Source organism: Epinephelus lanceolatus, chromosome 15 (genome assembly GCF_041903045.1).
Source record: "Epinephelus lanceolatus isolate andai-2023 chromosome 15, ASM4190304v1, whole genome shotgun sequence".
Taxonomy (NCBI): Eukaryota; Metazoa; Chordata; class Actinopteri; order Perciformes; family Serranidae; genus Epinephelus; species Epinephelus lanceolatus.
In genome coordinates this window covers 39,339,532-39,363,621 of record NC_135748.1, presented here as the reverse complement: position 1 = coordinate 39,363,621, position 24,090 = coordinate 39,339,532, and the positions used below count along the sequence as shown (strand labels likewise).

The 24,090-nt window shown below is 41.0% G+C and overlaps 1 protein-coding gene across 4 annotated transcripts in view; it reads left to right on the top strand.

Annotated features, from left to right (window-relative positions):
- The first annotated feature begins 1,289 nt into the window (after positions 1–1,289).
- mapkbp1 (mitogen-activated protein kinase binding protein 1) overlaps positions 1,290–24,090 on the top strand; it is a 63,520-nt gene continuing 40,719 nt past the window's right edge. For all 4 annotated transcript variants that reach the window (XM_078175337.1, XM_078175336.1, XM_033642887.2 and 1 more), the window contains exons 1-2: positions 1,290–1,720; positions 13,820–13,911. In XM_078175337.1, coding sequence (XP_078031463.1) covers positions 1,598–1,720; positions 13,820–13,911 — 215 coding nt within the window. In that variant the 5' untranslated portion in view covers positions 1,290–1,597. The remainder of the gene's footprint in view (positions 1,721–13,819; positions 13,912–24,090) is intronic.

Below are 24,090 nucleotides of genomic sequence, written 5' to 3'. Positions count from 1 at the left end.
TACATTTCACAATAACAAAGTTGCTTGTAATATTCAAATTATTCTAATGTTTCTTTGCCTCATGTTCTCTTTTTAACTCCTATTTGAAGTGAGCAAATAATAATAAACAACATCAGATATTTGGATACACATCTACTTGAGATCAATATCAAAATAAAATTAATAAATAACATCACATTTTGGGGTAAATATGTCTACTTGAAATGACTTGTCAAAATGAAATAAATCACCAGAGAAGATGTTCAGTGTAAATCTGCAGGTTGTATTTCTGCCGCTGGGGCGCGCCGCCGCTTCACTCTGCGTTCACTCTGCAGCGTGGACGCGTCAGATGCGTCACATGCGTCAACATCAGTCAGACACGACGACACCGGAAGTAAAGGGGATTTACCGTCAAAGTAAAAGCACGGTGTTGTCTTTTAAATGTTTTTGTTTTTACATTTCAGATAAAAGAAAAACACTACAAACCTACTTTATTAAGATTCAGATACTTTTCTGGAGTCAAAATAATGAGACAACAATATAAAATACTTCATCACCAATAAAAGTCCTGCACCAGAAGTACAAACTGCTTTATAAAGTAGACTATAATATTAGATTTATGTTACATGTTATTATTAGTATTTTAAAACTTAATTTTCTTTAAAAGTGTTTTTTAGTTAGTGCAGTCAGAGTAACTCTTAAAAATCTAACAACTAATTTATGGTGGAGGGAGGGTCATTTTAGCCAGGTCACTCACAGAAAAATATTTGTAGCATCAAGGAAGGTAAAAATACAAATTAACAAATACACCTAATAAATAGGTAGATAAATGAATAGAGTCACACCCAGCTCTATCCTCCCCTCCTCCGATTAGTAAAGAACAGTCCCTAACAAAAAAATAAATACATTAAAAAATAATAATAACAATATGTTCATATGTTTTGTATAAAAATCTGAAAAAATATGGAGTAGAAATTCATTCGTTCAGTCATTCATTCAACCTTTATTTATTGTTGAAGAATCATTCAGGGCTTGCCCTCATTTTCAATGATGAGGAGACTACAAAAAGACTAATAAAATGCAGTCAAACGGAACAATAAAAAAGACAGTAGGCTAACACAATTTAATTTGAGGACGTTGGGACTTAATTGTCATCTTGTTTTAGGACGTTGGGACTTTATTATCGTCTCATTTGAGGACATTGGGACTTAAAAGTTTGGGTCTCAGGAGGATATAAAGAAAGAGCCCCCAATAGGAGCAGTTTTATTCTGAAAATCTTGACCGGAAGTTCTTGTGTCGTTGCCGCATGCGGTCTTGACGCTGGCGGTGGGTCCGTCGGCTCAGTCCGGTCTGGCTCGTGTTGAAGCCGCTTCGTGTCTTCGCTGCGGCGGAGGAATAAGATGCGGAGCAGCAGCGGAACCGGAGCCCGTGACCCGGATCAGCCCAGAACCAGAACCAGAACCAGAGCCCGGCCAGCTGAACCCTCCCCCGGCACGGCACGGCTCGGCCCGCAGACAGCATGACAGCAGCAGCGGCAGCGCCGGTAGCGGAGGAGCGAGCGACAGAGAAAGGCTCCAGCCGCTGAGAGAGGCAGTTAGCCGGGGAAGCTAAAGGCGCGATGACCGCGGAGGGAAGCGGAACGATCCGCAGCCGCATCAAGAACCTGCTGCGCTCCCCGTCCATCAAACTGAGGAGGAGGAGCGGCGGCACCGCGCGGCACAAAGAGGACCTCAGCGACAAGGTGCGCGCTCGCTCACACACACACACACACACACACACACACTGTTCATTAGCTGCTACCATTAAAATAATTGAACTAAATTATTGTTCTCACATAAACATCATTAGATTTAATGTTCTTTATCAGATTTGACTGAGACATAAAAATAATATTATTATATTATCTTTGATTACTGTAGTAATGTAGGACACTTGGGGACTGTTCATTATTTATCAGAGGATGGGGGCGGCTAGCTCCTCAATGCTACAAATATTTTTCCGTGAGCCTCCCTGACTGGTGGGAAATGTTTGACCCTCCCTCCACTGTAAATGAGTTATTAGATTTTAAAAACTTAAGCAGGATTTATACTTGTGCGTCAGCTCTATGCAGAGCCTACGTTGTAGCCTACACTGTTGTGAGCATTTATACTAGTGTAGTGTGTTTGTGTCACTTTGCAGTTACAACTCCAAAACAGTTTCAGGGGAGTTTCTGTGAAGTGCTGTGAAGTTTAGTTGATTCAAAACACACATTAAACTCACATTAAACATGGCTTAATAGAGACAACTTCAAACACAAGTACACAAATCAGCTTCACTATAACTCGCAGCATTCACAGACAAACACTTGTCTTTATCTGGACACATTTTCCCCACAAATACAATATGCTAACGTTATTAGCACAAGCCTATGGCATTTTACATTGTATAAATTAGCCTAGCAGCTAGCAAACTTATCCTCTACTCATATGAAGCCAGGGACAACAGCAACATTTAACAAATGTAACGCTACAAAATTCGGCTCCATTACAACTCACAAGGTTCACTGACAAAACAACTGTCATACTAAACACGTTTTCCAAACAAATACAACATGCTAACGTTTTTAGCACAAGCCTATGGCATTTTACATTGTATAAATTAGCCTAGCGACAAGCAGAGATTTCCTCTGCTCATATGAAGCCAGGATAAATCACACACAAGACTTAAAATGCTATTTTTGTGGAGGCTTTATTGTCTTCACAATTTAGTGTTTCTTATCTGTGAAATTAAAGTAAATCAAAGCTTTGTTTCCACTGAGGGAAATGGTTTCAGCTCACAGAAACAGACAGGTCTGCGTTGCCACGACATGTAGTTACATTTCTGAGGGAGGTGCACGTCAGGCTACGGTGTACGTTGTAGGCTCTGTGTCAACGCAGAACCTGTGCTGTATGACGTCTCTTTGACACAGAAGTATAAATTCCACAATAGAGCCGCTACAGAGGCCCTTTTTTATGCCACCTTTGCAATAATGGTGGTATCGTGCTTCTCCAGTGTGTGATTATAGACAGCATGTTGGCATCGTGGAATCAAAAGAAGCGTGACGGGCATAACATGGAACACAACAGCGTTGGCCTCTAGTGTGATGTAACATATGTGTCAGCAGCACTTGACAAACAATAACAATGAAATAATATGACAGTAACAGTAATTTACCGTCCCTGTTATATAACGGCTGATCTCGTCCTCTGCTCGGAGGGTAAGGAGCTCCTGCACCTCATTGTTTTCCCAATTTGCAGAAATTTTCAGCTGTCTTTGAGTTAGCCGCTAACTGCTACAAGGTGCTTTTTAAATCTCCAGCGGTGGGTCGCATGCATAACACATCATCAAAATGTCACACCTGTGCCGCCCATGAACCCGTCCTGCGGGCTGTTCCTTTTATATAGATCTCATTTTGGCACTGTTACTACCTCTGCTGATGGCTCATAGACGAGACCACTCTCTCCCCCCATTCCATGATTGTGCCTTTTGTGCAGAACTGTGAGGCGGCATAAGAGATGCGATATAAAATTTACAACAAAAATATAAAGTTTTAAGAAATGTGTTCTTAGATGATTTTACCTTTAGCACACAGATTTTGAGCTAAAGGAAAATTCTTTATTTACAAAAATCATCTTGGTTTTTTTTTTAAAACATGTCCTCACTTTGTTATAAATCTAACTGGTCCTCAGTATGAGTGCGTGACAGGTTTACTGCACACACACACACACACACACACACACACACACACACGCACACAATCACAGAGGTGACTGCGTTCTGCTGTGTTGGCATATTACTCTCTCTCTCTCTCTCTCTCTCTCTCTCTCTCTCTCTCTCTCTCTCTCTCTCTCACACACACACACACACACACACAAAGAGGCATGGATGCAGCAGACCTCTGCAGTTTGTTCAGTTGAGCTGGAGTCAATAAAGTTTCACACATCAGATTCAATTTCACACTTCATTTTTTATTGGTTTGGATGCAGAACAGGACGAATTATTAAAAACAACAACATGAATCAGACAGTGAGGAGTAAACAGTGACCAGGTGTGAATCTTCCTGCAGATAAAACAAATAAAACAAACACTTCATCTGAAATGTTTTGACACAACGACAGCCTCAGTCCAAGCAGCTTCTTTACATCCAGTCATGAACACCAGTGAGCCCTGCAGACATGGAGACTTTATACTGGCCCATTACTGGGTCTAAACTGGGTGTCTGATTTCATCACAGTACAATATTCTATCAGTTCGTTGGACATATGATATTTGTTGATGTCACAAATCTGTCACAGCATGATTTTGATTCGATCCAGTTCAGAGGTCTGTGATCGATATCAGACAACGTCAGTTAATGTCCTCGTTGTCTTTTTCTTGGCTCCTTTTATTATCCGTCTGGTGCTACGCTGCTAGCGGTGTTTGAATGTTCAGGAAGGAGGTGTGCTCGGATGGAAATGGGAGTTTCAAAATAAAGGTGTATCTTATCCTCCTGTGATCCTGTGTCCTCATATGAGGATGTTACACTTTGGGACCGCTGCTCTGTATACTTCCTTCTGCTTAAGTAAGACCTGTTTTCCTCGGCCATGGACTCTTTTTTTTTGTGTTATCTTGTGGTTGTAATCCAGAGCCCTGCCTGTTGAAACTGGGTCCTGGCTAGGTTAACTGTGTCTTGACTATTGTAACTGGGTCCTGACTTTGATAACTGGGTCCTGATTCGGTTGGTGGATCCTAACTGGGTTATCTGGGTCCTTATTAGCTTAGCTAGGTCCTGACTGGTTTACCTGGATCCTGACTGTGGTAACGGGTCCTTTACTGGGTTATTTGGGTCCTGACTGGGTTAACTGGGCCCTGACTGGGTTATGTGGGTCCTGACCAGGTAACCTGGGTCTTGACTGAGTTATCTGGGTCCTGACTGGGTTATGTGGGCCCTGACTGGGTTATGTGGGTCCTGACTGACTGGGTTATCTGGGTCCTGACTGGTTTACCTGGCTGCTGACTGTGATAACTGGGTCTTGACTATTATTACTGGGCCCTTACTGGGTTACCTGACTGGGCCTCGAAATCTGGCACAGACATACTTTGGGAAAATATCTAACATTATAACTTTGAAATGTTTAGTTCATGTGAAACATTTGATTAAAAAAAAGAGGATATAGGTATATTCCATTTTTTTTACACTGCACCTCTTTGATGTCCAGCTTGTGTTGCTTTCACACCAAATACTGAGATACAGACATTTTCTTTTTCTACTATATTTAGTCTTCGTGTTTCTCCTTTAGATGTGATGGAATATGAAACAGTCCCATCATGTGTCCAAAGACTAAATAAAGGACGATAAGAAAAACTTACAGTTTGATCGGTTTTGATAATGTCTCCAGGTTTGTGTTGAGGGGAGACCAGAGAAGATTTCGACCAACAAGAAGTCAGAATGTTTCTGCTGTGGGCAGAGAAAGTCTCCTGAGTGCAGAGCTGTGGGTTCATTCAGTCGACTCAGTAAAACAGAAATAATACAGACACAGTGAGCATCCTGTCTGTCAGGTTGTGCCTGTCTGTTTGTCCCTGCAGGGCTTCTGTCCGTCTCTCAGCACTTTCATTCAGCCATTAAAACTCCCAGAATGCTTTGTGCTGTGTTTGAACTGTGTGTGTAAACGTGATCTCAGTCTTCAGTGTGTTTGGCATTATGTGTGCAGTAATTTCTAACCTGAGGGTCTGGGGCCTCTAAAGGGTCACATGATGGTGAACAGGAGAAGAGCACTAGCAGCAGGGCGCTCTTTGATGACATCACAAACGTTGATTGGCTGAGGCAGTTGTTGTCTCAGGGCTATCATACAAAAAGTTGTTCTCAGGACAACGACCACTTGGCAAAATCAGGACGTGCGTCTCATTTATCCAGTATTTTTCGCCCGTCCCAGTGATTGGCACATCTGGGTGATGTTAGTGTCTGTTGGATATGTTTCCAATCACATCTCCTACAACTGCAGAGAAACACTGGCACAGTCCTGTTCTTATGTATAACTCTCTCTCCAGATGCTGTAGCTGACAGGCATACCGGGAACCGGCAGCTCCGGTGTCTTAATTTGCCTCGTCATGGTGACTGACTCGCACGCCATTCTGTTTGTTGTCCTCAATATTTGTTTATTGTGTTTCATATCATAGACCTACAAACATTTGTCTGACTTTGATCCTCTGCCTGACCCTCCCTGTGTCCAAGGCTGTTCATTTATTTCAAAAGGTCCAGGCTATTCAGTTGTCCCACATCATCACAATATCGTTAACATAACATAAGCTAGTGGATTTTTAATACAAGGTGGTAACTAGGGTTGGGTACCGAAACTCTGTACTTTTTGTACTTGGTACCGATTCACGTCGGTACTACCGAGTACCGATTCACTTAAAATGAAATGGTGCCAAATTTCGGTACCTGAGGTGGAGGCGGAGCGAGAGCGCATGACTCGCACCTCAGACTCAGCAACAATGGCAACCAAAACAATGTGCAGACAAAAGTTAATGTGCAGCACTGTTCCTAAATGTTCTCAATAAAATGTTGAAACCGAGAAGTTTCGACTATGGGCCCGAACGACGCATAGTGCGTCCAAATTCACACCTGTTCTTCTCTGTGGTTTTTCTTCGCGACTGTGCGTCATAGCGAGAAGCCACGCATATCAGCGGAAACAGCAGAATTGTAGCTTTCCGACAAGGCCAAGCACTTGTCGGTAATAAAGTGTTTTCACAGCGAAAAAAAATGATAAAATTACAATAAAATTATGTATAACAGAGCTTTCATACAGCTTGGCACACACATTACTCTTGGATGGATTACTCGCGAATGCAGGCTCGCACAGAAATGCCACGCATATCACATGAAAGCGCAGGACCAGAGCTTTCCAGTGATACCACACATCATTGTGCTGTTATTCCATCACGCTATAAATACAGATCAATTGTCTACAAAATAAAAACCTGACGTATTTCTTTACAACCCATTATACAGATCTTGTTATCAGTCACTTCATATAGTGAGGAATATCATATCTTACCACGTCGTAGGCTTGCGTGTGTTTCTCCCTGTCTATCTACATTTGTAGTCCGGCTTTCAAGATGCAAATATCTCCATATTGTCCAGTTGACACTCCATCAAACTTTGTATGACAAGATCAGCGCACTTCACCTTTGCGCACCCAGACAACTGCAGCCTAATTATGCATGCTGACAGGGCCGTAGTCACCATATGCATTTAGGGGGACCCCCCCCCCAACCTTAATTGCACTTGGTTGACTATTTTTCTATGTTTCTTTCAGATAAAACACATTTCTGACTTGTGAATGAGTCAATGGAATTTCTTGCAATAATGAAAAAATACTGGCAATTATGTCCATCTGGCACAAACCACATGTTTTGGACAACTGTGAAGTGACAGAATGTCCCAGCATCATGGTTCTTATATTGCCAGATTCCAGAGAGTCTCCCCTCTTCATATATGGCAGAATATGTCTTTTTCCAACTTGCTATGCTGAGATACATGTAAAAATTTAAGAATTTAGTCACACAGATTTGTTTTTTTCATTGATATAAAAATTAATATAAAATACAGGCACATAGAAGAACATGAAATGATGGCAGAAAGTAAAGGCAGTAAAAATATCCCAAAAAGGCCTAGGGCCCATAGGGTTAAAAAGTACCGAAATAAGGTACCATTTGGTACCGGTACCGAATCGGTTCAATTATGAACAGTACCCAACCCTAGTGGTAACCACTGTGTGTGAACACATGAATGGGTCAGACCTGCAGCACTGGATTTGAAATGAACTGTAATAAACAGTCACTTCTTTTGATATCATTTTGGTCAAAGTAGAGCAAACGTAGTATAATAAGTAACTAATTACTCTACACAGAGAGTAATCCTGTAAATGAAAGTACCTAGTTATATGTAATACTTTATATTTTGAGAGTAACTTTTCCAACACTGATAGTTAGTGTTATTTTGTGACTCTGGTGAATCTTACCTAACCCTTTAAAACACCAAACCAGTCGATGTCTGTGGGAGACGTGAGAACAATAGAGACGACTGCGGCTGTTAATAGTTCATCTTATTGTCTGGTACAGTAGATACCATCACGTCCAGCAGGCCTCACTGTGTGTGTGAAGATCTGTCTGTCAGTAACCTGATTCTGTGGTCATTTTGTCGAAGTTAACGACTTTTATTTTGTTGGTTTTCTTCTTTTGATTATTTTAATAATGTATCTTTTTTTCTAGCTATCCTCATTCAGAGGCAGAGAAAACACTTTGTCTGGACTTGCATGCCTGAGGACAGAGTGTGTGACTGTGTGTGCGTGTGTGTGCAGTAATTATGTCCTCAGGGAAACACTTCAGATCTCTACAGTCTGAATCTTTGACCTCAGACTTCTGAGAAACATCTGTGTTCACCAACAGATGCAGGACACGTAATATCCGCAGTATCAGCAGTATCTGTAGCATCTGTACTATCTGCAGTATCTACAGTATATGTGGTATCCGCAGTATGTGTAGTATGTGCAGTAGGCTTGGCCAGTGTTATGGTATACCAGAGTATTTAGAAATCCTGACGGTATGATTTTAATATACCGTCACAATACAGGCGCCACCAGAGCTGCCTTTTCCATCAGTCGCTACTGGTAGTGCTGCAAATGAATACATCATACACCATATACCCCGGTGAAATTTCAGCAAGGTATGAAAAATATATACACCCAAGCCTAATGTGTAGTATCTGCAGTTTGTGTAGTAACAGTGGTGGAAATAGCACTCTGATTCTTTTTTCCCACTTGTTGTTTGATCCATTTATACAGCAGAGAAAAGACTGTAGATAGTAAATATTTTTGCTGTATATGATTATTTTTATTATTTAGTTATCACTCTTCTAACAGAGTGCTGCAGGTATGAAGTTTTTCTGTAGGCCAACATGGCAGTTAGCGTGGCCCTGGTTCCCTCATCAAAAAGCCTCTATGGGATTTTTCCATTGGTTTTTGAATTATTGCAGAAAATAAATCCTGTGGCAAATGAACTTTTATGATAGTTACACTCTTTGTAAGGCTAGATGATCTTCACATATTAAGACCACTTTTATGATCTTTGAAACAGAAATGCAATCACCAGAAGGAAGTAGGCTAATGTTAGGCTATAAATTAACTATACCACAGTTGTATGACTTAAATGTTACCACCGCAATGACACATAAAGATGTGTTCTGTGTGATGACGTTCTGTAGTCTCATTTCGCCACTTGTTAGCAACCACCTTTTGAGGACACATAAAAGCTTCAAATTTCATTAGCTGGGTATTTACTGATGTGTTTTATATCATAGAACAAAACATGAAAGTCTCTTAAACTGGTCTCAACCACAGACCTTATTTCAGGCATCTAACCAAAAGCACATACAAAAAACCATTGACTTCAAGATGAGGGAACAGGGAGTGGAAAAATGCTGACTAATGACTCATTTTGTGGTTTTAGGACTCATGCCTGGGCACGCTATTAGAGTGTGCCAGTAAACCCGGAACTCCATTAGCGCTTTTAGCACTTCCGGTTCTCTTGTCTAAAAGTCAATACATTTTTTGAATGGGATTCTGGTAAAATGCCTCAAGTATGGTCTGTGGTTAACAAAAGCTTTAGCGAGTTTCAGGTTTTGTTCTACGACATAAAACACGTCAGTAAATACCCTACTTGTGAATTTTGAAGCTTTTACGTGTCGTAAAAAAGGCGGTTGCTAACAAGTTGCTCAATACGAGTACAAACCCTGTCGGGGACATTAAACGTCATCATCCCTGAACAGGCGAGAGTGCTGGCAGTCCGCCGTTACAGCTTCTTATTTAGCTTAAACAATCCGATTTCCCCATTATACAATGTTTTTAAAATAAAGCGGCTGAAATCAGTTGAAAGCTTAGTGGCGGTGATGTCAAGAGTCATGCGACCGTGGAGTAGTCATGTAGTCCGTTAAAGCCTAACGTTAGCTTTTTACTTCTGGCGATCGCATTTAAGCTTCAAATGCGGTATGAAAGGTGTTCATATGTGAAGATTATCTCGCTGAACAAAACCTGCAAGTATCATAAACTTGTGTTAGCCACAGAGCTTGTTTTCTGACATAATCCAAAACGCAATGCAAAAATCACATTCACTTTCTCTTCCGGGAACCAGCGCGATGCTAAACTTCCGGGTTTTGACGTCAGCCCTGGTACACTCTATAGGACCAATAATCACACTCAGTTAATGTAGCTGAAGTGATGGAGAGCTAATGTTAGCAGCTAATGTCAGCAGCTAATGTTAGCTGTCAGCAACTAGTGTTAGCAACTAATGTTAGCAGCTAATGTCAGCAACTAGTGTTAGCAGCTAACATTAGTTGCTAACATTAGCAACTGTTAGCAGCTATTGTCAGCAACTAGTGTTAGCAGCTAAAGTTAGCAACTGTTAGCAGCTATTGTCAGCAACTAATGTTAGCAGCTAATGTTAGCAATTATTATTAGCAGCTATTGTCAGCAACTAATGTTAGCAGCTAATTTTAGCAAACAATGCAAGGAACTAATGTTTGCAGCCAATGTTAGCAGCTAATGTTACAGATGTTGGCAACCAATGCCAGCAACTAATATCTGCAGCTAATGTTAGCAACTATTTTCAGCAACTAGCCTAATGTCAGCAGCTAACTTTAGCAACTAATGTGAGCAGCTAACTTTAGCAACTAATGTTAGAAGCTAACTTTAGCAGCTAATGTCAGCAACTAATGTAAACAGTAAATGTCAGCAACTGATTTTTAGCCGCAAATGTCAGCAACTGATGTTAGTAGCTAATGTTGTCGGCAAATGTCAGTCATTAATATTAGCACCTAATGTTAGCAGTCAATTTTAGTAGCTAATGTTAGCAGCTCACGCCAGCAGCAAATGTCAGCAATTAATATTAGCACCTAACAGTAGAAACTAATTTTAGCACCTAATGTTATCAACTAATGTCAACACCTAATGTTAGCACCTAATGTTAGCAGCTAATCTCAGCAGCTAATGTTAGCAGACAGGTCATTTCTACCTGCAGAGCTAACTGTGTGCAGCCTGTGTTAGCATTAGCACTGCTGCTACCTGCTGTTTGTCACTGGAGTTTGTGTCATGTTAGTTAGCTGTCAGCCAGAGCTAACAGATGTGTGTCAGAGGTTTTGGAAATGTGAGGATGGGTGTTACATTTATGTTCACATCTGTACAGTCATTTTAGTGTTTCAGGAAGTAGCTTTGTTTTTAAATACTAATGAAAATGTCCATATTGAAGCCATCAGGAGGCAGCAGTGATGAGTTTTTTACCAGCTGCTGCAGATACATCCTGGATTCTTTCTGGATAAACATGAGTTATCAGCTGTTTATAATCCAAAAGTTGTTTTGACAGCAGCATGTAGAGTTTCTCTCCACGTGTCAGCTGACTGCAGGAGGATTCCTGAAGGTCTGTGAGTCAGTTTGAGTCTGTAGATGGCGAGGAGACGACGGTAGGTTCAGTCCGTGACTCATCTCTGCTGAATCGAGTCAGCTGGTGTGTTTTTATTATCAGTTTACTGTGATAGAATGAATGTGTTCACCCAGAGCTGAGAGGAGGGAAACCTGTGAAAACATGAACAGAGTTTGGTGTAGAGGGAGGGAGAGTCATGTGAGAGGAGGACACACAGTGCAGAGTCTGCGCTGGAGTCTGCTGCTGTTAGCTTAGCATGGAGCTGCAGCACAGCCAGCTCATTACATGCTAACTTGCTAACATGCTAATGACCGTGAGGTTTCACAGACTGACTGAGGAAACGCTCAGCTGTGAGGAAGATGAGTTCAACTGAACGTTAGGCAGGAGACAGGCAGAGAGAGACACTGATGGACTAAACTACAATCTGATTGGACAGGAGACTCCCTCTGGTTGTGTAGAGGTTCGGGACACTTTCCAGCCGCATGGAGCGTGAAGTAAGTGTGATGTAAAAGTAAAACCAGGTGGATTTAAAGGTCAAGTCTGGTGCACTGTCTGACTTCCTGTCTGTGGCTCTCAGACTTGGATGGACTGGGAGGCTCTGAGTTTTTTTTCATTTTGGTACATTTTATTTAAATTAGCTACAGCTGCAAAGATTAGTCAGTCACTCAATTATTTGATCGACAGAAAATTAATCGGCAACTATTTTAATAATCAATTAATAGTTTAACCCTCTGAGACCCACCATAGATCCATTTCTGTCTGTCTTAGGCCCTGATCTCACAGAAAGTATTTTAGCAGCTGAATGTGGCTTTTTGTAATTGTGTTTAATGATAAACTGGTGGTAGTGGTTGCTGGATACCCAGAGCTGTACGGCCCAATGATAGACAGCAGGTTGTCAAACTGCCCCTGAGTCATCCTAAAATCTGCCTGTAAACGTCCATGATGGAGGAGAAGCTCCTGGACCAACTGGTGGTACTCCCCATGATCCAGCCTCTTTTTTAGGGTCTCATGTACCCACACAGATCTCTGTTTATCTGCTGACAGCCGCTCACCCTCAACCAGAGCTACAGACAGTACCCTCTGCCTCAACATGTCAGCAACTACATACTCATTACTGTCAGATAACTTAAATAAATGGTAGATTAATTACAGGGGAAGGACATAATGGGCTGGTTGCCTGGCAACAATAAAAAGGCATAGCAAGTGCTTTAGGGGGAGATAACAGGTCAATGGTAAATGCACCATAGAAGAGGTACACATCATCTGAAAGCTTGATGAAATGCAAAAATGACCATTACCACTAAAATCATGACTCATATCACAATAGCAAGAGGTGTCAGAATAATTACAACATGATTTTTTTTGCATATTGCGCAGCTGTAGGCTTAAGTTTTCTTTTAAAGGATCTTGAGAAGGATAACAGATATTTTAGAAGGTTTTTGTAGTTCTTGAAGGCTGTTTAAATGAAGGTTTTGATAATACGTGAGCTTGATGATATTTACAGGGATATTTTAAGAAGTATCAGTGGTTTTAAAGGGGTCACAGGGATTGATGAAGGTACTCCAGCCAAAGCTGTCTGGAACATTTTTGTGTTCTTCAATGGGTTCTTGGGGTATTTCAGGAGGTTTCATGGGATTAGACAGTTTTAGTGGTTCCTGAGGTGGTAAAAAGGTTCATGACAGTGTTCCAGGTGGGTACAAGATAATATTTGATGGGTTTCAAGGGGCACTGGGGGGCTATGGGTATTTATGAGGGTTTTCAGTTGGGATACACAATAATATCGGGACATCATTGGTATCGGCCTATATTGGCTTTATAAAAATTGAATATTGGAATCAGCCAACATACTGATGATATCAGCATGTCAGTGGTATCAGCAATTATCAGCTTTTAAATTAACTATCAGAATCGTCCAACATGCTTTTTCTTATTTTGCTCAATGAATAAATATTACATACATTGAAAACTACTGTATTTCACGTCTCCATCTGGTGGTGGGCCATCATGATAAGAGTATGCATGTGTAGTATGATGTTAATTCCACTACAGAAGACACTTCATGATCACTAAAATTAAGTGGGGAAAAAGTGGATATTTAGATATCAGTTATCAGTCAAATGAGTTGCGTACATATCGGCAAATCGGATATTGGCAATATCATGCATCCATAGTTTGCAGCAGTTCTGGAGCTGGTTTAAGTGGTCTTAGTGCAAGTAGGGGGCACCAGTTCAGGAGTATATTAGAGATGTGTCAGGGTGTTGGAGTAGGGTTATGAAGAAGTTTAGGGATATCCTGCCGTGTCCAGGTGTCTGGATTCATTGATCTAAAATCTGACTGTGACTAATTACTGATGACCTTTGCCCTCCAGGTGACCTTGGAGAAGGTTCTGGGTATCACAGCTCCGGGGAACCGAGCGCTGGCCTGCGACCCCCGAACTGGACTGTTGGCTTATCCTGCAGGGTGAGGATACACTTGTACACTGTGTGTGTGTGTGTGTGTGTGTGTGTGAGTTAGTGTCATGTGATGATGTATACCATGATGGAAATTTGTGACTGAAGGATTTCAGTGTTTGTACAGCGGTATCAGAGCAGTCGGAGTGAAGTGTAAACATTGAAAATTGTAAACTGAAGTGTAACCAGTGACATCAGTTGAAGTGTGAAATGAAGTGTAAACATATGAGATGGAGTCACTGGAATGAGCTGAAGCACTTTCAAAGCAGTTGAGTTTCCTTTGAAGGGTTATACTGTCACTGAGAGGAGTTGAAGTATCAGTATATATTTATACTGTGATGTACAAGTAAATACACTGATGTCTTTTATGTACGTCACTCGTTGACTCTGCTGTTGAGCTATAACTGAAGTGTGAATGTTTCCATACAGCTGATGTGTTACATAATGAGTATAAACACTGTTATGTACTTTATGTGTACAGTTGAGATGATTGTACGGGGAAACAGAAGATTAAACTCACTCAGGAATGTCGCAATAAATCAACCGACTGTAACTGACAGTCAGGGCTTCACTGTCTCATGTTCAGGATCTTAAAGGCTAATGACATGATCAGATTATCAGATTAAACACATCACATACACACACTCACATGGCGGTCCATTAGGAGCCATGGTACTGATATTTACCACGAGACTCCAGTCTGCTGGAGGATTTACTCTTAACAAGGCACTCAACTCTCAACTACCTGAGGAATCCTGGAAAAGACTCGGCAATTAGTCCAGGGTTCTCTGTAGGGGCTCTCTGGGATCTTTTATGAGTTTCGTTGGATTGTCACGGTTCTCAAGGGTTTTAAGGAGTTTTCGAGGGTTTTCGTGAGTTCTTGGGGGTTTTCAGGAGTTCTTGAGGGGTTATAAGGGAACCCTGATGTGGATTCAGGGATCTTCTAGGAGACTGTCAAGGTGTTTCAGGAGTGTCTTAGACAGGAATTTAAAGGTACTTAAAGTGACATGGTGGGTTTTTTCAAGAGATTTCAGTGGTTCCTAAAGAATTTCAGGAGTCACATAGGTAGGTCTGAAGAGATTCCAAAAGTTCTTGAGTTCTTGATGGTTTATACGAGAACCTTGAGGTGGATTCAGGAATCTTTGAGCAAGTTCAGGGAATCTGAAAAGATGTTTCAGGGGTGTCTGACAGGATTTTAAAGATACTTGAAATGACCAAATGTTTTTTAAGAGGTTTTTTAGGGGTTCTAGGAGTTATTAGGGGATGTCAGTGGTCCGCAGGTCTCTCAAGAGGTTTCAGTGGTTCCTAAAGACTTTCAGGGATCACATATGTAGGTCTGAAATGGATTCCAAGAGTTCTTAACATGTTCCAGTGTTTTTTTAAAGGTGCTGTAGGGGGTTCTCAGAGAGTTCCAAGAGTCAATTTGGTTTTTTAGGGTGTTCCAGTGTTTCAGAGTCCTTTAAGGATGTATTAAGGACTCTTGAAAAAATCAATAGGAGTTCTTTGTGGGGTTCTTGGTGGTCTTTCAGAGGGGTGTCTGTAATTCCTGAAAGGTTTCAGGGGTCAGATATATGTATATGTGAAGAGATCCAAGAGTTCTTGAGATGTTCTTATGTTTTCTTTAATGTGTTGTAGGGGGCAAGGGTCAGTTGGTCTTTTTTCTGTGAGGGTGCTTCAGAGGTCACAGGGTTTTAGGGGTCTTTTAAGGATTCTTAAAAACATCTGTAGGGGTTCTTGGGGGTGGTCTCAGTGGTCTGTCAGAGGGATTTCAGTGGTTCCTGAAAAGTGTCAAGAGTTCTTTAAATGATCACAGGGTCACCCAGGGGTCCCACGAGTTTCTAAGAGTGTACTCTACAGGAGTTTGTTAAAAAATGGCTGACTGTGTGTCACTGTGTGTTTATCTGAAGAGACTCTGCCTGGATTTTGTTATTTTCTTCCAATGATGCTGTCATCAGGACGTCCCTGGGTTTATAAATACAGCAATCGAGAGCAAATGTGATGTTGGCTTTCACTTTCGTCGATGATACTGTTTACAAACAGTAACTGACAACCCTGCATAGCCTTTAAAGGGGTCTCAGTGGTCCATGGGTGTCCGGGAGGATCCAGGGGACTTTTTGAAGATGTTTCCTGTGTGTTTGAAAGGGAGCTGTGGGAGTTTGAAGTTTTCAGATCTTGTTGGATCCACTAAAGGATGTGATCCGTGTTGCAGGGTGGAGTGCAGTCAACAAATAAAGGATTAAACTGTGGTGTCTGTGTAAACGTTTGTCTCTCTGGTAAAGGTTGTTTTACATGTTGTGTTTGTCAAGTTGTCCTGTCAAAGGTTAAAGTTACATCACAGCTGATGTTTGTCATTGAAGTCAGTCTGAAGGGACAGTCCTCACCTGTCAGTGGTCTGTTCTCAGGTGAAGTTGTCAGTCAAGGAAGAGTCACTAGAAACCACTAGAACTAACACAATCAATGTTATTTATTCAACCTCTATTTAACCAGGAAGTCCCATTGAGATTGAAGATCTCTTTTTTATGAGAGATCTGGCCAAAATGCAACATTTAATACAAAAATCCACAATAAAACAACAACTATTCAAACACAGTGGCTTCTCAAGAAAAACAAGCACACGTCTCTGTCACCATGTTCTTTATGATGCTGAGTGCAGAGCAGGAAAATGCAGTTTCCCCAGATGTGTTGAAACCTGGGGTTCATTTAAAAGCAACCACTTGGAGGAGCATAGCTGGTAACTACCAGAGCTGACACACAGAAGGGTGCAGAGGGAGGCCGAAGTTTGCCCAATATTGCTTGGTAGATAAAGATATACCAATGCTGTTGTCTGCAAGTGGTCAGTGATGCCCAACCCACCAAATCATAGATAATGCAGTGATGAATAAAGGACTTTGCATTTGTAATTAAACGTAGAGATGCATGATACACTGAATTTAGGCTACATGAAATGGAGAAGGTTGCATGCATATACAGTATGACATCGTTTGAAGTGGACACACTGAAGCAGAAAGACCAGGTCACAGGACAGTTGATGTTTGTTTAAATTATCAACAGGACGAAAAGGGTTTCTGACAAACGATGTTTGTCTCTTAAACATGGACCTGGAGGTTTTTGTATTGGGAATACAAACTAGAGGATTTTTTTTCTCACAAAGAAACTCAACCCCCTGTTAACTCAGTCAATTTCAACACATTTTATTCTTTATCGTTACATTTTTTGCTGCTTTTGTTGTTTCTCAGAGTTGTAGATAACACTCCGTCACATCTCAGTGATACACAACAAGAAGAAAAGTGATTTCCCAAATGGTGGAACAATAAGTCAGTTATTTAGTAAGTTAATTGGCAGATATTTTGACAATCAGTGAATCAGTTTTTGAGCAAATACACCAAATGTCTCCAGTGACTCATATTAACTGTCTTCTCTGTTTGATATAAACTGAATCTTCTCGTGATTTGTTCTGGTGGTTGAACAAAACAAATTATCTGAAGATGAAAATTAATTTTTCCTGCAATTATTATTGAAAATAATTGTTTGTTGCAGCTCTACAGAGCACAAGGGTGTGGAAGGAGAATTCTCTTGGAAGGATTGGGGAAGTTTATTTTCTTGACAGTTTGGTGTCTTTCTTCTTGGAAGGACAGAGAGTGTTTCTTTTTGTGAATCAGCTGCAGGAGCACGACAAACAGGAAGTGTTAGTGTTGATGGTTCCATGTAAATGTGTATTTGGAGTTTTTCCTCACAGCTCTGTGTTTACTGAAGGAATTCACACTGACGATAGAAATATGACCCGTCACACAGCTCTGTGAGGCGTTCAGGAGCTTCATGTTGACTCACTGAGTCAGATCTGTGTTAGCAGCTGCGTGTGAATGCAGGACAGGATGTGAAGCCTGTGAGTCGAACACTCAGCAGCACTGTGGAGTCCTTCTGCTGCTCCTCCTGCCTGAAACTGAGCTCCAAGTAGGGATTTAAATCACTATTTCCATCACGATACAACAGTGTATCAATTTACTGGACAACGATACGATATTTGCCGACATCACAATGTCTGTCAGGATACAATTTCGATTCAGTTCAATGCAGGAGTATGCGATTAATATGAGACGATATTTTATGTCGGTCACAGAAGAAACTTTCTTTCTTGCTTTTGGCCATTAAAGATAAAACAACACCAGTCACATAAGTAATTGTAAAGGTTTAGTGCAGTAAAGTTCACTTTAAACTGACTCCACTGACACACATAAAACAGCACGTGGGATAAGTTAACCCTCAGGGCTTTCTGTCAGAAATGTTTCCATTGTAGCTCACACCATCATCTGTTTCCTAAAACGTCTGGTTCATAGCCCTGAAGGCAAACTTCTCCCAGCCGCCATAAAACATGGATTAACACTAAGATCGCTTAATAAAAGTAAAAAATTTGGCTCAATAATATGGTTCATAGAAGACACAGTTGTTTTCAGTCAGCCATTATTAGCTTAAGCACTTTTAAATTGCGTACATTAGCCCAGTGGCTAGCAGAGTTTTCCCCTACGCATAGCTGCATCAATTATAGGGGTGGGTGCGATATTGTATCAATACACGGATGCCAGGTATCAATCTTATGTTATATACGTTATCAATTAAATACATATTTTAATACAACTTTTGTTACTAGAATAATAAAATCATCCTTTTTTGGTCCACTAGATGGTGCTGATGGTTTTTATCCTGGTGAGGTCAGCAGAGGTCTCAGTTAGCGGCATTTGGCAGGAAGTTCATCAAAACAAAGATGGAGGCACCGGAGAAAGAAATCAGAAACCTGCAGTTGGCATTTAAATCAAACGTCTGGACTTATTTTGGATTTCTTAACACAGAAAGAAAGGGGGACTTGGATGTGACACGTGATTTGTTAGCAGTGTCATACGAGAATAAAATACTCTGGGAATGCTATGAACATGAGGGCTCACCTCACACGCCACCATCCAGAGCTAGTGTTAGCCGCTGACGGCCAAGCTAATGCTAAACCAGGTCCACCGAGAAGAAAAAAAACACTGGACACACTTAGCTCGAAGAAACTACCATCCAACTGTGAGAGAGCTGCTGCAATAAAAATGATTAAAGTCGGATGAAAACTTTATCTTAGGAGGTAAAACTGGTGTTGACAAAGTTTTCCTTCGCAAAGGGAAAAAAGGTTATAAATACTCAGCATGTGGCAATAATATTGTATCATGACCTAAGTATCCTAGGGCCGCATTCACACTGGCGCTATTTGGTCCACTTTAAACGAAGCCTGGTTCACTTCCACGCATAGTTCGGTTTGGAGTGGTATGAACACTCATTCGATATCTGGTGCTGACCAAATGAGTGAACCCTGGTCCGCTTGAAAACTGGGGGTCTTGGTTCACTTGGAAGTGAACCCTGGTGTGTTATTCCATTCAGTCACCGTCCAGCCAAACTCTACCTGAAATACACCCCGTTTTACCAAGAATGCTGCTTTGTTTTGTGTAAACAGAGTGAGACAAATGGAGAGTAAAAACGCAGTTAAGGTAAAACTTTAATGTCTCTGGGGGGCAATTTGGGAAACAGACTGTAGTCATAAGTAAAATAAAGCAGTAATACAAACACAGAATCCAGTATCACACACTGTCAGAGGTAAATCATGGACAATTAGTGGTCACTGCTGGTTTAGATAAGCGATAGCAGACGGGACAAAAGATTTAGGGATTTTGCTACATGTAGAGAGGCTGAACCTCCGACCTGATGGAAGTATCTGACACTCAGCATGGAGGGGATGTTGAGAGTCTGAGACGTTAACACAGTTCAGTGATTCAGTTTGGATGCAGATGTGATTTTCCTTCTGGTCTCTGGAGTCTCTGAAGCTCACGTTTCTGTTTTCGTCTTTGAATTAAGCTAATAATTTGAACGCTGTGCAGCGTTTGGTGTCACGTTAGCAGTAACATTAGCAGTAACGTTAGCAATAATGTTAGCAGTAAATGCAGCCTTTTTGAATTGAAAACATGCAAAGCTCCTAAGAATTTTGTCAAAACATTATATTTCCATATTGAAGCAGATCTGATAAAATAAAAGCCTCCTCTACAAACAGTGTAAAGATTCCTGATGAACCGTTCCCTTGATGATTTATTTCGGTGCTGCAGGACTCGAACATGGACTCAAACATCCTCTGTGAACTCTAGTTCACAGAGGATGTTTGAGTCTCTTGAGATGCTTTGGGAATGAATGGTTTTTACAGTCACTGAATTCAATCAAATGTTTACAAAAACCAGGACCTTTTTTTTTACCTGCAAATGTTCATTTATAAACATGATTTTCAGGCTGTAACATTAAAATATAATCTATGTTCACATTTGTGTTATCTGTCAGAACAAAACAACAGTCTCAAGGCAGTAACAGCAGACTGTATAATTATTATCTTTATGTGTTAACTGGTGTGAGGGTTGTGTGCCAGATGATCCTGCTGACACACTGAGTCAGTTTAAAACCTTTTTGGATGAGTCTGAACTCAGAGGAATGATGGGAATGTCAGAGGGCGAGCGGTGGAAGACATCCAGGTTTTATGTCCTCCAGAGTCCCACACAGCCGTCCAATCAGCTGAGGGCGTGGGAGGGGCACGGCTGACGATTGGACAGAGCCGCCGGTCAGATCAGAAGATTCACATTCAGTTTACGGATGAAAAGACGTCAGTTTGCAGTGGAGACAGTGAATAAGTGAAGTGGGTCAGTGGAGCGAGGGGGGAGGCGTGAGGGGGTGAATGTAGGTTAATGTGGAGAGACGTTCATGTTACACAGTGAATGAAATGTGACGGCGAGTATAATATAATAACTGTCTGTGTACTGTCTGAGCTGTGTGATGTAGAGCTGTAGTAAAGGGCCTCGCTGTGTCCTGTGTGGAGCAGCACACACTGATAGTCGTGTTTTATTACATGTCATTAAAGACAGTTTATCACATTATACCAGATAAAATAATGGCAGGCGATAACAGCATTATTAAAATGATATGATTCTGTTTGTTCACAGCTGTTATTAAATGATTGACTCATTTAGTTGGGGGTACGTTCCATGTCTGTTGAAAATATATATTTTATAACTATTTTCTTTTAAAACAGCACATTTTATAGATTAAGGGGAGAGCATATTATAAAATTAGATAAACGTTTTGTATCTCACTAGGGTTGCAGCGGTATGAGATTTTCCAACATGGCGGTAAAGCTGTATACTAACCTTCCCATGTGATCAATCTACTTTTTTTTTTTTTTTCCTGCAGTAATCAGTGTGTAGTTGCTGCCATGTTGAGGCAGAGGGTATTGTCTGTAGCTCTGGTTGAGGGTGAGAGGCTGTCAGCAGATAAACAGAGATCTGTGTGGGTACATGAGACCCTAAAAAAGAGGCTGGATCATGGGGAGTACCACCAGTTGGTCCAGGAGCTTCTCCTCCATGATGGACATTTACAGGCGTATGTTAGGATGACTCAGGGGCAGTTTGACAACCTGCTGTCTATCATCAGGCCCGCCTCTCAAATCATTCAATGGAGATAATGTGACTGGACAGTGGGAAAAAAGCAGAGATGACGTGGGGCGCTTTTCCGAGTTGAAGTTTTTTCAACTGGAGGAGATCAGAGTGCCAAACGTCTGCAAAAACGCCAATTGCCTAGAGCACAGAAGCTGCGAGCAAAAAGCTTCATTCTCATTAAAAACAATTAACAAAAAGCTGCCTCCAGCTGCTAAAACACATCCTGTGTGATCAAGGCCTAACTTGACAATAAGGTTGCATAATATGGGGCCAACTCTTGACTAACATCGTTGACATGACCCCGTTGGGTAACAACCAAAAATATCCTTTTCCTTTAGATATCATTTAAGTTGTTTATGTTTAAGCTTCACAACTACTGGATGTTTATTACACTGAAGGAATGTTTCAACTTAAACCACTGATTGTTAGACTGAAAAACCACCTTCCTTTTGTAGGCCTACTTTTTAAAATGTGAAATGCACCCCAGTTATAGAACGACTCAGTAACAGTACTACATTATTTATTGGTGAAGTCTATTTTGTATGAAAATGTTTCTTGTTCCTTCAGAGAGGTGGAAAACAGCAAAGAAGAATTGGTCAAAAAATGATTTTCTTTACCCATTTTTATTTATTTATTTTTTGCTCTGGCAGCTCAGATGTCTTTACACCTCAGTCATAATAATAATTCAGAGGAAACTGAAGACAAACTGAAGCCGTGATAAAATAAATGCAGAGAGGAAACCAGGCAGACAGGAAATAAATGATTTACATAAATGTGTTTCCTCATATTATAAAATATTATTATTTGATAATGTAAAACAGAAAGATGAGAACAGAGCCGTCCTCTCTTCTCTGCAGCCCCCTGTCTCTCTGTGTTTCTCTTGGTGCATTGCAGATGTGTTCAGGATGGGTTGGGTCGGTGGTCTCTGGTACAAACTGTACCTGAACACATCATGTTACACTGCTGCAGTCTGTGTGTATGTGTATGTGTGCGTGTGCGCACATGTGTGTGTAAGACAAGGGCACCTTCCTGTCATATGAAGACGCCCTTTAAAGGACCATTCGCATGTTTCTCATGTTTTAGCAGCAGTCCTGGGTTTTAGACAGAGTTCCTTCCTTACAGACAGATATGAGGTTTTTGTTTTGACTTTTTGACTTTTGTCAGTGTAGAAAAAGAGACAGAGAGAGAGGTTTGACCTGCAGCAAAGGTTTGATGGTGAGAATCAAACATTGTGGTGGGTATCTAAATCCTGAGACTACCAGACGGAAGCAGACACGGGTACCACAGCAGAAGCTAAGAGATGTTCTGCTGTGGACGGGGACAGCAACAATTTTAGACACCCTAAAAGATATCTGTTTAAGTGTACGCTATATTTAGAATATTTTTTACCGCTGTACCGTACTGTCAAACAGCAATTTTAGACAGGAGCTGTTATCTACGTTCTGGTTAGAGCCAGACTCCATTGAGAAAAACAGTCACTGACCTCAGAAGCTGTTGGTGCTGCCTTGATCAGTGAGTTTGTGTTATTGTGTGACCGCTGCCGTTCAGCAGCTAACAAGCGGAGCTAGCTGCTAACAGCCACCGCTACAATTAACAAACTCCAGCATTATTTACTGCTGAATTACAGCTCACAACTCTCCTCAACATCCTGGTGCAGACTATTTACTGGAGTTTATCAGCCTGTCGCTCATGTGACATTTGGAGATAATTACAAGCACAGCCGTTCTGGGCTTTTAATGTCCAATAGTCTGCCACTAACATTTTCGTCATGTCTCGTCAACAAAAAATGAAACAGATTTTGTCTTATCATTAAGATCTATTTTAGCTCGTTATGGTCTCATTTTCGTCATGGAAAAAAAGATTGCTGTTGAAAAATTTGCGTCAACGAAATTAACACTTAACATGCATCTGGTATAAATGAGACCTGGATATGATCTTGTATTGGGTTGATATCAGATATGAAGCTAGCAGATGAAAACGAGCAGCAACATAAAGAGCAAACATTGAATTTGTACTGTTTATAGTGTTGTATTGTTTTGCATCAGCTTTCATCCATACACGATGTTTACTACTTCAAAACAAGTTGAGGGGACCGCCTTGTTTCCACTTAAATATGTGACTGGTGTCAGTAGATAAGTAAATATACAGAATATGCCTCCAGTGTCCAACACAAGGAGGATTTCTTTACAGATGGATAGAGTACCTGTAGCCATGGGAAAGAGACTAATTTTGTCCATTTTTCACCATCCAGTACTTGACATGTCTTGTGAAATATTTGATAAAAAAGACATATTAACAGCTGAACTAGTCAGAATGACAATCTGACTGTATATAATGTATAACCATATTTAAGCAGGACATTACTCAGATTCACAGTGTGTTAAAATGAGATAGATAAGTTATTTTTAATCACACAAACTCACTTGACGATCAACACAGGCAGCTGAGCGGAAGAAAATAGCCTGTTAGCTTAGCTAGCACACTGTCATGCAATCTGTCTGAAATCAACCGCAAAAGTTAAATTTGCTTAACAAATTCGAGGCAAATTCCGGACCGATATAGAGTTTCTCAGGCACATCAGATATCACAGAGATTCCTATTGGAATGAATGGACTTCCAGTTGCCTCGTCTCTGTATACATACGCAAGTGGAAACATGGCGTAAGCAGGAGAGGAGACAATGCCCTCTTATGA